This window comes from Anolis sagrei, chromosome 4 (genome assembly GCF_037176765.1).
Source record: "Anolis sagrei isolate rAnoSag1 chromosome 4, rAnoSag1.mat, whole genome shotgun sequence".
NCBI classification, from domain to species: domain Eukaryota; kingdom Metazoa; phylum Chordata; class Lepidosauria; order Squamata; family Dactyloidae; genus Anolis; species Anolis sagrei.
The window spans coordinates 112,965,085-112,978,425 of NC_090024.1; the positions used below are offsets into that span (position 1 = coordinate 112,965,085).

General features: G+C 39.7%; 1 protein-coding gene across 1 annotated transcript; it reads right to left on the reverse strand.

Annotated features, from left to right (window-relative positions):
- Positions 1-180: 180 nt before the first annotated feature.
- Positions 181-13,337, reverse strand: PRPF38B (pre-mRNA processing factor 38B). Its single transcript, XM_060774595.2, has 6 exons — positions 12,914-13,337; positions 6,979-7,047; positions 5,030-5,181; positions 4,887-4,947; positions 2,201-2,424; positions 181-1,223 (listed from the first exon to the last, which is right to left on the reverse strand). The coding sequence occupies exons 1-6, from the start codon at positions 13,223-13,225 to the stop codon at positions 368-370; spliced, it is 1,674 nt and encodes a 557-aa protein (XP_060630578.2). The 5' UTR covers positions 13,226-13,337; the 3' UTR covers positions 181-367.
- Positions 13,338-13,341: the final 4 nt, after the last annotated feature.

Genomic DNA, 13,341 nt, shown 5'->3' on the forward strand with positions numbered 1-13,341 from the left:
AAGTAGAATTAGTGGCAGTTTTATTGCCGTATATAAATTTAACCAACATGGCAAACCATGCCAAAGGGATTAGAACAGTTTCAGGACATATGTACAGATTGTACATTTCAGAAACATCTGAACAATTTTAAAAAAATGCACGAACAGATTTGCATCATGAATGTAACTCAACAAATGGGCTGAAATAGTCAACGCGTTTAATGGGATTACAAAGGCACTTCCCTACTCAAAATAGGAAATGACAATCTGCAGCCTAAAGGGAGGTTGAAGAGTGCTCATCAACTACTGCACAATCTTAACTTTAAGAAAAAAAATAAGCAAGGTTTCAAAACATTTATAGGATTCAATGTGATCCACTTCTGAACATTCATACAGTCTCATCTTTGTTTTTAGATTGTTTTTGATTCTCTCGTTCTGTGCTTTGGCTCCGGCGATCGTGTTTGTTTGAGTGGTCCTTATCACTGTGGTCATGTTTGTGGGAACGTTCTTTGCTTTTGCTACGTTTTCGCGACCTCTCTTTACTGGGGCTACGGTCTCGCTTTCGGGACTTTTCACTACTATCAGTTCTTCCTCTGCTTCTGCTTCTACTCCGTTTATTTGATTTCTCTTTACTTTCACTCTTGTGTTTACTCAATTTCTCTTTACTCCTGCTCCTGCTGTGCTTGCCAGCATTCCTACTCACACTTCTACTTCTATGCTTCCGATCCCTACTTCGGCTCCTGCTGTGTCTCCTCTCTTTTTTGGAATCCCTCTTCTCCTCTCTATGTCTCCTTTCATCTTTTTCATCTTTGTGCCTCCTCTCATCTATTTCACTTTTGCTTTTTCTGTCTTTTGATTTTTCTCTTGAGCGATCTCTCTCTCTGGATCGCTCTCTCTCCCTTTCAATGCCTCTGTCTTTATCATAGTCACGCTCCTTCTTTCTACTGCGTTCATTTTCTTTCTCCCTCTCTCTGTCCCGCTCTCTTCTGTCTCCTTTCCGGTCACGGCTTCGACTCCTGTGCCTCTCTCGGCTTCTGCTTCGACGACGTTCCAACGTTCGATCAGAACTTCTGGACTGTCGCCTCTCCCTGTCTCTCTCCTTGGCTTCACGTTCTAGCCTTTGCCGCTCTCTTTCTCTTTCCAATTCTCTATCAAAACTGGATGATCCACGGCCTTCTCGGTGACGACTTCTGCTTCTTGATCTTCTAGGTGACCTCCTGGGACTCAAGGACCTCCTTGGAGACCTACATGAAAACAAACGCTTAAGAAATTCAGTTTTTCTAACAAGGATTCCAGCAAGGATTTATCTTTTCCTTATTTTGCAGCCATTTATAACAGTGGTATTCTTGTCAAATTTATAGATGTTAATAACGACTCCAATATTTTGTTAATGACTCCAATATTTTGTTAATAACTACTCAAATATTTTGTTAATAACGACTCGACTCCAATATTTGTTGGGCCTTTGACATGGATAGAAATAACTGCATTACATCTTGCATAATGTATAGAAGGGCAAACAGAAATAGATGACAGAGTTTTTTTTACATTTTTTTGGAGAATCATTAATCCTGTTGATTGTTTGGATTCATTAAAAAATTATTAAAAGTAATTATCGAACAAAGCAACAGTGCATTTTCAAGATAGCTTAGAACGGGTTCAATTGTTATATGATGAACTGCTCTCATTACCTAATTTGAAAACTCTGGGAGAGCAGAGGATCCTAATACAGGCTATAAATGCCTGGAATCACTCCATCCCATATAATGGAAATTGAGAGTGCATGTGACAGCAGATTTCCCAGCTTAAATTTTGCTTCAGCAATGAAAACCGTAGAAGCTCATCTTCTATATGAGAATACTATCATCTTCATAAAGGGATGTGTAAGGATTACTGAGACAATATGAAGCTATTCGAACATTTCAGACTGCTATTGTTTTAGAAGGCAGTGTTTTAAGGATGTAATATAATAATAATAATAATAGTAATAATAATAATACTTTATTTATACCCCGCCACCATCTCCCCAAGGGACTCGGAGCGGCTTACATGAGGCCAACCTCAACAGTACACATCAATAAACAAAAGCAATAAACAAAAGCAATAAATAAAATACAATTAATATAAATCACATATAAAGGACAGGATATTTTGATTATGTGAAATTACAAAAGTAAGAACATGTCTGTTAAGCAAATATTTTTTAAAGTTAATGTATAACCTTGAACGTCTACGCTCTGCATGTCTGTCTACTTCTTCTACTCCTTCCTTGCCATCCTTCTTGATTTTTCTAGGTCTGGCTTTTATTTGTTGATCTATGTTCTTCTGGACTGGTACAGGAATTCTTGGAAATAACGTAGAAAACCATTCAAGCTTAGTAAGGAAGGAACGCAGCATTTCTCCAATGGTCATGACACAACCACCACCAGCTTTCACATCGAGATCCTTCATAAAGCAAACACAAAACAAAACAAATTCTGATTGTGATAAACAACCTATTATTTGTTTTTCAAACAACACGGCTACCCTAATTGCCATCTTCTAAGTTTCAAATACGATGACTATAAGGTTTCTTTTGCTGTAAAGTTGTCGCCTCTGAATATCAACTCTTGTAACCTTTGCATTTGGCCATATGTTACAGCCTAGGAGGTTGATTTAATGAAAATGCATGCAGGTGCATATACCAATCCTGCTGCTGGATAGTAAAGGGTCTGTTGCTTAACCGATTAACATGAAATCCCTCTATTCCGCTGTTTCGGGTGCTACCATCTTGTTATGCTACTGCACAAAATGGAACATAATTTGGTCTAAATTAAAACCTCATTTTGAGGATTGCAGTCACAACTCAGCACTGTGGCCTAACTAAAAGTGATCAGAAAAGGCTGTAGTACAAATGGACTCCATCTACATTGGAAGCAATAGCAAACCAACTGCCATGAAGCAGTGATGTTTCTAATTTAGAGTTATGCAAAAAATAAATAAAGGAACAAATAATTGGAAACTCATAATCCATGATGACCATTGTCTCGGAAAAGGGTCATTACCGCATGAAGGCCTTCTTGCTATGCCCTCTCACAGCTCAGGACATGTTAGTCAGCTATTGTCAGGCCCAAACCTATAGTGCAAGCACACAAGGAAAGTGAGATTTGTTATCTACAACAGAAGAGAAAATCTAAATGTAAAACTGCTTGCACTCACACACACTTAAGTGCTCAGATACACAGTTTTTCCAAATAAAATGGCTAGACAGAGATCTAAAGATCTAAAGAAGCTGAAATGTGGTACCTGAAAGGTACATTCAGAAATAGTGTATTTAACAAATATCGGAATTAGTCAAACCATTAACCGGTTTAGGCAGATGCACTGAGAGAGCATACTGATCTACTTTCACATCTTCAAAAGTGAAGAACTGGGAAAAACAGAGCAGTTTGATCTACTTTTGGTAAATCTTCAGCAGTGGTGGAACGAGGGAAATACAACACATGGAAATTCTCTCTCAGTGCTACTGCATTTTAATCTAATTATATGGTAAACAGCAAAAATGAAATTCTAAGCCAGATATGAAGAGACTGAGTGCCTATATCTCATTAAAACCTTTTTTAAAAACCCAAAGTCTATTGTAGTAGGAATTAGAACATCAGGTTACTCTACAACAGTGGTTCTCAACCTTCTTAATGGCGTGACCCCTTAATACAGCCCCCCATTTTGTGGTGACCCCCAACCATAAAATTATTTTCGTTGCTACTTCGTAACTGTAATTTTGGCTACTGTTATGAATAATAGAATCAGAATCATAGAATTGGAAGAGGCCTCATGGGCCATCCAGTACAACCCCCTGCCAAGAATCAGGAATATTTGAATATTCAAAGCACCCCTGGCAGATGGCCATCCACCCTCTGTTTAAAATGTAATGTAAATATCTGATATTCAGAATGTATTTTCATTCACCGGACCAAATTTGGCACAAATACCTGATACGTCCAAATTTGAATATTGGTGGGGTCGGGGGCTGGATTGATTTTTATCATTTGGGAGATATAATTGCTGGGATTTATAGTTAACCTGCAATCAAAGAGCATTCTGAATTCCACCAATGATGGAATTGAACCAAACTTGGCACAAAATACTCCCACGACAAACAGAAAATACTGGAAGGATTTTATGAGCACGGACCTTGGGTTTTGGCGTTGTAGTTCACCCACATCCAGAGAGTACTGTGGACTCAAACAATGATGGATCTGAACCAAACTTGGCACAAATACTCAATATACCCAAATGTGAGCACTGGTGGAGTTTGGGGGAAACAAACCTTGACATTTGGGAGTTGTAGTTGCTGGGATTTATAGTTCACCTACAATCAAAGAGCATTCTGAACCCCACAAATGATCGAATTGGGCCAAACTTCCCACACAGAATCCTGATGCCCAACAGAAAATATTGTGTTTTCTGATGGTCTTTGGCAACCCCCCTGACACCCCCTCAGGGGTCCCAACCCCCAGGTTGAGAAACACTGCTCTACAAGACTGTACTATGACCCCCCCCCCCCGAATTGAGAACATTTAGTGAATTCTATAAAGTATAACACACTTACTGTGAAAAATGCAAGATTTATGTATTTCTTTTGCTTTTGTTTCCTGGTCTGTTAGCATCAGTCTACCAATGCCTTCCCCTGCAAAGCACTTAGATTCACGATACATGATACTTTTAACTATTTTGAGGGTATAATAATGGTATTTAATTATTGTTCATGGCAATCTTGCAAACCATCCAAAATGACAAAGGTTTTACTTCCCATCATATTTTTTTCTTTTAACGCTTTCCAACCTAAAGACATTTAACTCAGTTATTTCTATTAATATGTCAGAAAAAAAGAAAAAGAAAACAAAGTATTACCCTTGTTGACATACCTCCTCATCATCAAGAAAAGATTCAAACCAGTCCCATAAATCTGTTGGAGGCTGTGTGTACCTTCAAATACAAAGAAATAGCATAAATCAATGGTATTTGCAATGAAGATATTTAGGTGAAAATTAATTATATTGCTGCTTACCTAATATACATGAATCCAAGGGCCCTAATATAAGGAGAGTCTGTATGCGTTATCAGTCCCATCACTTGCTTACGAGTTAGCTTCAGGGTAAATAACTTGTAGAGGAGACAAAAGGCTGTAGATACTATACCACCAGTTCCAACACCACGCACCTTTAAATGTTGGGAACAAAAGGAGAAAGTATTCAACATAACTTGCTTTTCATTTATATTCAAGTATCTTTTTCTATCAACTCAAAACTTTACGAAAACAATCTGATCCAGCCACAGGTAATATAGAAGATAAACCATGACTAGCATGTGCTGAAGCTGAAAAGCCTCATCAGGATATGAAGTATGCAATAATCTTTACAGATGGGAAGAAAATGTAGTCTTTCCACCTACTAAACAAAAAGCACTCCTGCCAAAGAGGAAATGTGTGCGTATTTATACTAATGATTCCAATTCAAAAGATCTGCCAATGCCCTAAATAGATAAGGGTTAGTATTAGACTAGCTGTCCCCTGCCACGTGTTGCTGTGGCCCAGTATAAAAATATATAATTTCTTTATGCTTGTGGGTAAACAGTATTTCTTGTTGTTTCTTTGTCAGTGTTGATGTAGAGATTGTCTGGTTTGCCTACTCTGGAACATGCAACATATAATTGTTTTTCTTTTGGGGTCCCTTTCAAATTTATAATACTATATCTGTCTTAAACGTGTGTGTGTGTGTGTGTGTGTGTGTGTGTGTATACGTATATATATATATATGTAATGGCTCTTTGTCAGGGGGGCTTTGCCCTGGTGAAGGGAGTTGAACAGGATGGCTTTAAGGCAGCTTTTCCCAACCTGGGGGTCGGGACCCCTGGAGTGGAGGTTGCAAGGGGGGGTGTCAGAAGGGTCGCCAAAGACCATCAGAAAACACACTGTTGGTTATAGGGGTCCTGTGTGGGAGGTTTGGCCCAATTCTATTGTTGGTGGAGTTGAGAATACTCTTTGATTGTAAGTGAACTATAAATCCCAGTAACTACAACTCCCGAATGTAAAGGTCTATTTCCCCCAAACTCCATCAGTGTTCATATTTGAGCATATGGAGTATTTGTGCCAAGTTTGGTCTACATGCTTCATTGTTTGAGTCCACAGTGCTCTCTGGATGTAGGTGAACTACAACTCCAAAACTCAAGGTCAATGCCCACCAAACCCTTCTAGTGTTTTCTGTTTGTCATGGGAGTCTTTTGTGCCAAGTTTGGTTCAATCCCATTATTAGTGGAATTCAGAATGCTCTTTGATTGTAGGTTAACTATAAATCCCAGCGACTACATCTCTCAAATGACAAAATCAATTTTTTGAGTGATGGTCACTCCTTGGGTTAGTACGTGTCTTGTGGCCAAAGTTGGTGGCAATTAGTCCAGCGATTTTTGAGTTATGATGTCATATGAACACTTTCTATTAGATATGCAGATTTTGTTATAACCACTTGAAAAGCTTTAAAATTGCCCAACTTAATTAATATTGCACCCTTTCACTTTGTTACTAATTAACATCATAAAAATGTGCTTTCAGAAATGAAAAAAATTCCACATCAAAACTATCTGATGCTACTGGTTTCCATGGAAAGTTTCCCATCCCACATTACTGGCTTACATACATGCCAGATGGCCAGAACCTGTTTGTGCACAAGGTTCTATTTGCAACTATGAAATAAGGCCTTCCTCCTGTACATAGCTGTAGTTCATGTTTTCTTTTTTCCTAGCAACTTACTACAGCAACAAAGCAGTCGAAGTGACTTTCAAGAACTCCGTCTCACCAATAATAAGATCTTATTGATGGGACATTTTGGTAGACTAATTTACCAATTTCAAATAAAGCTTGAGACACTGTATTTTTCTTTTTCCATTGATTTGTCAAAACACACATTTGTAGCTATCATATAGAAAACTCCAAGAATTCAGAAGGCACGTACTTCTACTTACCCCTCCGCACATCCCTGTCTGGCCTGCTGTTTTTCTGCTTCCTTTCTCCCAAGGCTCAACATGTGTAACCTATAAACAATAAACCAATTAATCAAAAGCATTATACAGTAATTTTAAATTCACATTAAAAAAACCACTGAGTGAGAAACACACTTGCTTTGTATTTTAATATAAATAAAGTTGTGATCTTTATGAAAATTAAGACTGCTGCTTTAGTAAACCAATTCTGAGAATCAATCATGTCCAGATATATACAAATCAGATTATTACAATCAGCTAAGTAAAAATATCTATGGTAAAACCAAAATATTAGTCTAAAGAACTCATGACAAAAATATATCGGTAACAGCAGGTAGCTTAAATGACCTTAGACAGGTTGCCTGAACTTACAGAACAAGACTATCAATGGCTTGTAGCCATGAAAGTTAAATAGGATCCTTAGATTCAAAGAAGATATACCCCTGAAGTACAGTTGCTATTTGGTTAATGAGAACCCAAAAGTCAGAAAAAAAAACAAAACAGCTGCTTTACATAAATAAAATCCAACAGCCTGTGGGGGAAATGGAAAATTGGAAGCCCCCTTATTCTGAAAGAAAATGGAAGTGAGGGTTATGGGATATTTTCTTTCAGGATGATAAATAATATGTCTTAGACAAGTTATTCACATATCTGATGTCTCAAAACCGTATCTAAAAACGAGAAAGAAGACTTTTTAAGGCTATGTACAATATCAAAACATTAGAACTTCTGGTCTTTCAGTTTCTATGGGATAAGTGTGTTATATTTGCTTGGCACTATGGGGAATTCGTTTTATTGATTTTTTCCACGTTTTTATTGTTCTTTTTTTGTCTTCTGAAACACGGGAGAGCGTGTCCAACCTACCCACTACTAGCAGAACCATGGAATTTGTTCATACTGGTGACTAAGCAAGCCTTAGCAACCAGAGTCCATATGAATAGCCCTCGAGTATTACCCCTGTAAGCTTTGTGGAAAGGGCAATGGAAGAAATGCCTTGCTGGCACTTGGCTTGAGTTGAAGAGAGGTCATGCTGTGAGAGCGGAATACCCAAAAAATGTGTAGTGGTGGAGTAAACAAAAAGCATTAAAGGCCAAGACGTGTTCATGTGGACTAGCGTTGTTAAGTCCATATGCTAGGATGTTTGGTATTTCAAGACCCCATGTGGAAGTGGCATATATATTAGGAACATGTAGGGAAAGAGAGTTAAGTAATACCACGGAAAGCAATCTGGAAGTGATAAAGAAAAATGTATAAGTGTATGTTCGTCATGATGCTGTTTTTTTGCTCCTTTTTTCTCCCTTTATTTTCGCTTCTATACTCCCACTTTTCTTTTTATAATGTTCACCCACTTTCACTGTATAAAAACCAGTATCTTAGGTTTGTGTTCAATAAGTGTTTAATGTCATTTACGTTATTCACTAATAAAAATCGTATTTAAAAAAGACCCCATGTGGATAGCAAAAAATGATGGAATCTGGCGTAGGGCAGCAAAGGCAAGCCATGGATGCCAAGCACATACTCATTGAGATTGACCACCTCTGATAAGTATGCCAGTCATCAGCTTCTGCTTTCAAGGTGGTGGTTGCAGCACTTCTACTCATTTGGCCATAAGGGCAATAGGAGGGTTCTCGTAATGTGAGCCTTGCAGTGGACTTACTGCTGCCTCCACTCTGTATTCACTGTTTAATTTTCAAGTCCTGCATCCATTGTATGTTATATATGACTATTTCCTCAAATACTTTTAATTTACTGATAAAGAAGAAAAGTGATCTAAAATATCCACAACTGATACATTCCTAGATATTGTAAACTATTGAGTTGTACAGTAGTATATTTTAATATTCAGATCTATACCATGGTCCAAAATATGTCTTAATTGTATTTTAAAACAATCCACCCTGATTTTTAAATTGATCAGGTTGGGGAATTACTGATGTATAATTAGAATTAAGATTGCAACTCTACACTGACATTTACATGGGAGTAAGTTGGGTAGGACCTACTGTCAAAGTGACACATGCAGAATTGGTCTGTAAACCTGCCTCTACAGATCATATTATTAAGACTTTTCCATGGACAAATCCTATTTTCAACAAAAGACCATTCATTGGTACTCCTTTCTGGTGGCCTCTAACCACCTCAGTTCAGTTGTACAATTATAAATATCTAAAGCTACTGAACTACTCTTTTTCATCCTGAGATTGGGAGATGGCAGCGCACCAATTACATACAAGTCTGTGCCTCTGGAAAGTAGTGGCCATTTAGGCAAGGAAGCATAGAACTAGGGTAAAAACACCTGACTCCCTTCACAACTGTGACCTTTAAATAAAGGCAAGTCTTTGTCTGTAACATCTTGCTGAACTTCAAAGGAACACAGAAGTTTGTTCTGGCTGTGGAGCTAAAAAACATCTCACTGTTTGACAGCTGTTGCAGAAACTTCCATCCATCCCTAGCTTCTGAGAAAGCACTTACCAAAATATAAAATCCATAAATCAGTGTGGCAAGTACAAAGACGGATCCCTGTCATTATTCTGAGTTTGTTTTGTTCAACAGCTGGCTGCTATGCCAGACAGTAAATAGCTCTGCAAATTGTAAGTGTGATATGGGATTCAGCATTGGGCTCAGCTGCTAACGTATGCAATAATTCTGGATGGCTCTAGGCTGACTGTGCAAGCCTAAACAGTTCAGTGGAAACTGGAATTAGGGGCGCTTCTAACATGATCATATCACAGAACAGCCATTTCCAACTTTCATCTGATGGAACCCTTGAAATAATGTCCAGATTTCATAAAACCCCTGGATAAATATTATGATCACAGCTAAAAAGGTGTTTTTTTTCCAGTCACAATCTCTCACAGAAACCTAAGGTTCCAGGGAACTCTGAGAATTTTTGGGACAGGAACTAATGCAGCACTTAAACAGAGGCGGGATGGCCATCTGTCAGGGGGTATTTTGTGCTTTTCCTGTATGGACTACATGCCCCATGTGTTCTCTTCCAACTCTATAATTCTATGACAGTTAAAATGGTCTCTGGCCGCATTAACTCTACAATGCACTCACACCCTAAAATCCAAAAGGCATAATCCAATGTTTTGCAATCAAAGAAAACAGGGTTTGGGGGCTTTGAATTCGATTATATGGCAGTGTAGATTGAGGCCCCTTCTGCAATACCATCTATATAAATAAAAATGTAACGTTCGTTTGTGGGATTAAAATAACTCAAAAACCACTGGGCAAATTGACACCAAATTTGGATACAATACACCTATCAGGTTAACAAGGGACCATCACTCATAGAAACACTGAAAAACAAAGCGGAAGAGTTTTAAAAAGCAAAAGAAACCTGCAAAAACACATTACAATACATGCACAAAACCACATATATACAAATATACACATATATACACACACAAAACACATATACACAGACTGGGCCACAGCAATATGTGGCAGGGAGCGGCTAGTACAATCGATATTATTAAACCAAATAATCCAGATTATCTGCTTTGAACTGGGTTGTATTAGTTGACACTGTCATAGAATCCAGTTTAAAGATTATCTGGATTTTATACAGAGCTGTAGATGGGGTCCTATGCCCCTTCCACATAGTTGCATTGATATTCTGGGTTATATGACTGTGTGGAAGGGCCCTCAGTCTCCTAGGATGGCATGAATTTAATAGTGAATGCAATATATGTTTTAATGTGTATTTCATTTAACTGAAGTGCATTCTAACTGTTTGTTGTCCAAAGGCATTGAATACTTGCCATATATAAAGACGCCTTGAGTCCGCTTTGGGGTAGAGAAAGGCGGAATAAAAATAAATAATAAATAATTTTGGGGGAGAAGTGGAATAACAACTGCCATGCTTCCACAGCATTGAGCCATAGCTGATAGAGATGTCAACTGTGATGTAGTGGCTTTGTACTGTTACTAATGTAAGCCATCCTGAGTCCCCCTTCGGGAAGAGACAGGGTACAAATACCAGAAATAAATAAAATAAATCAACTGCATTCGTTCTACAGTGTAGATGCATCCGTAGCTGCTTCAGAGCCTTCTAACAAAACCTTGTGGCTTTCACACCTAAACATTCACACCTAGCTCCAACAGTCAAGAGTCCTTTGTCCCATCCTGGTCATTCCACAGATATATAAACCTTTTTTCCTAGTTCCAACAGACTTCACTACCTCTGAGGATGCTTGCCACAGATGCAGGCGAAACGTCAGGAGAGAATGCCTCTAGAACATGGCCATATAGCCCAAAAAAACCTACAACCCAGTGATTCCAGCCATGAAAGCCTTCGACAAAAGCTTGTGGCTTTTTAGGCTGGATCTACACTGCCATATAACCCAGATGATTAAAGCAAATAATCTACATTATCTGCTTGGAAATGGATTATATGAGTCGACACTGCCATATAATCCAGTTCAAAGCAGAAAATCTGGATTTCATATGGCAGTGTAGAAGGGGACCTAGGCTGCATCTCTTCAGCCATAACTACACTGACCTTTTAATACAGTCTTGGGGCCCTTCCACACAGTCATATAATGCAGACTATCAAAGTAGATAATCCACAATATCTGCTTTGAACTGGGTTATCTGAGACCTCTGCCACACAAGAAAATCCCACATTATATGCTTTGAATTAGGATATATGGCAGTGTGAATTCAGATAATCCAATTCAAAGCAGAAATTGTGGGATATTCTGCCTTGATATTCTGCATTATATGCCTGTGTGGAAGAGGTCTGAGTCCACACTGACACACATATACATTTATTTACAGTGAAAAATGTACAAATGTAAGAATAAGAACATATAAGCACCGGGATTGTGGCGCAGCTGGCGGAGTGTCAGCTGCATTAAGATCACTCTGACCAAAAGGTCATGAGTTCGAAGCCAGCCTGGGTTGCAGTGGGTTTCCAACCAATTGTGTAGCCTGTTGTCGACCTTTGCAACCCGAAAGACAGTTGCATCTGTCAAGTAGGAAAATTAGGTACCACCTTAAAGTGTGGGAAGGCTAAATTAACTAATTTATGAGGCCAAAAAAAAAAAAAAAAAAAAAGACTCCAGCAAGCACTCCAGCAAAAAGCATGCGAGGAATGCGGAAGTGCTTCATCAGCGTCGCAGATGGACGATGAAAGCGACAGCTCCCCTGGCGGCCAGAAAAAGTTAAAAATAGCTTTTGTCTATGTCTGTATATGTTGTATGTCAAAATTGGCATTGAATGTTTGCTATATATATGTGTACACTGCAATCTGCCCTAAGTTCCCTGCGGGGTGAGAAGGGCGGAATATAAAAGCTGTAAATAAATAAACATACATTTAGACATTAAGAAACAATATCTAAAGCAAAGTTAAAACCCAGTATTGAATGTGTGGAATGGGCCTCAAACAGGCAGGAAAGAAAAATGGGTTCGCTGTGATGTGCAGATGGTTCCTCAGAAAGTGCCATCCAGACCAGTTTACAATTGGGATGGCATGCCTCCTTCGGCCCCTTCCACACTACTGTACAAAATCCATACTGAACTGGATCATATTATATGTGTATGTCTGTACGTTGTATGTCAAAATTGGCATTGAATGTTTGCCATATATGTGTACACTGTAATCCGCCCTGAGTCCCCTGAGGGGTGAGAAGGGTGAAATATAAATACTGCAAATAAATAAATAATAATAATATAGTAGTGTACTCGGATACTCCTGTTCAAAGCAGACATTGTGCGATTATATGCCTTGATATTCTGGGTTATATGGCGGTGTGGATGGACCCTCAGTTAACCCAGTCAAAGCGGGTACTGTGGACTATTTAACTGCCTTGATGTCCATCTATCTGGGTTACATGGCGGTGTGGAAGGGCCCTTTGGCGCGCTTTTGCGGGCCTGCGCGGATGGGGCCTTCCTCCTCCCGAGGCCTCACCTTGAAGTAGATCTCGTCGACCACCTCGTGGTAGGTCTTGAGCTCGTAGAGCTGCACCTTGAAGTAGGGCGAGGAGAGGATGTTGGTGAGGATCATGGGGTTGAGGTTCATGGTCTTCTCGTTCCCCCACAGGGGCAGGACGTTGCCTTGCTTGCCGGAGGCCGCCGGCTTGGGGCCCGCGCTCTGGAGCGGCAGCGGTGGCGGCGAGAGAACGGCTCCGGCCGGCGGCCCGGGCGGCTGAGGCGGCTGTTGGTGCTGCGGAGGGGGCTGGTGGCAGTTGCCAGCGCCCAGGACGGGGCAGTTGTTGGCCATGGCGAGAGGCGGGGAAGGGTCCACTCCGGCCGGGGGAAAAAAAACGGGCTCCCGACGCAGCGAGCGCCTCCAACCGCCGACAAGATGGCGGCTGGCGCGGAAATGAGGCTCAGGGC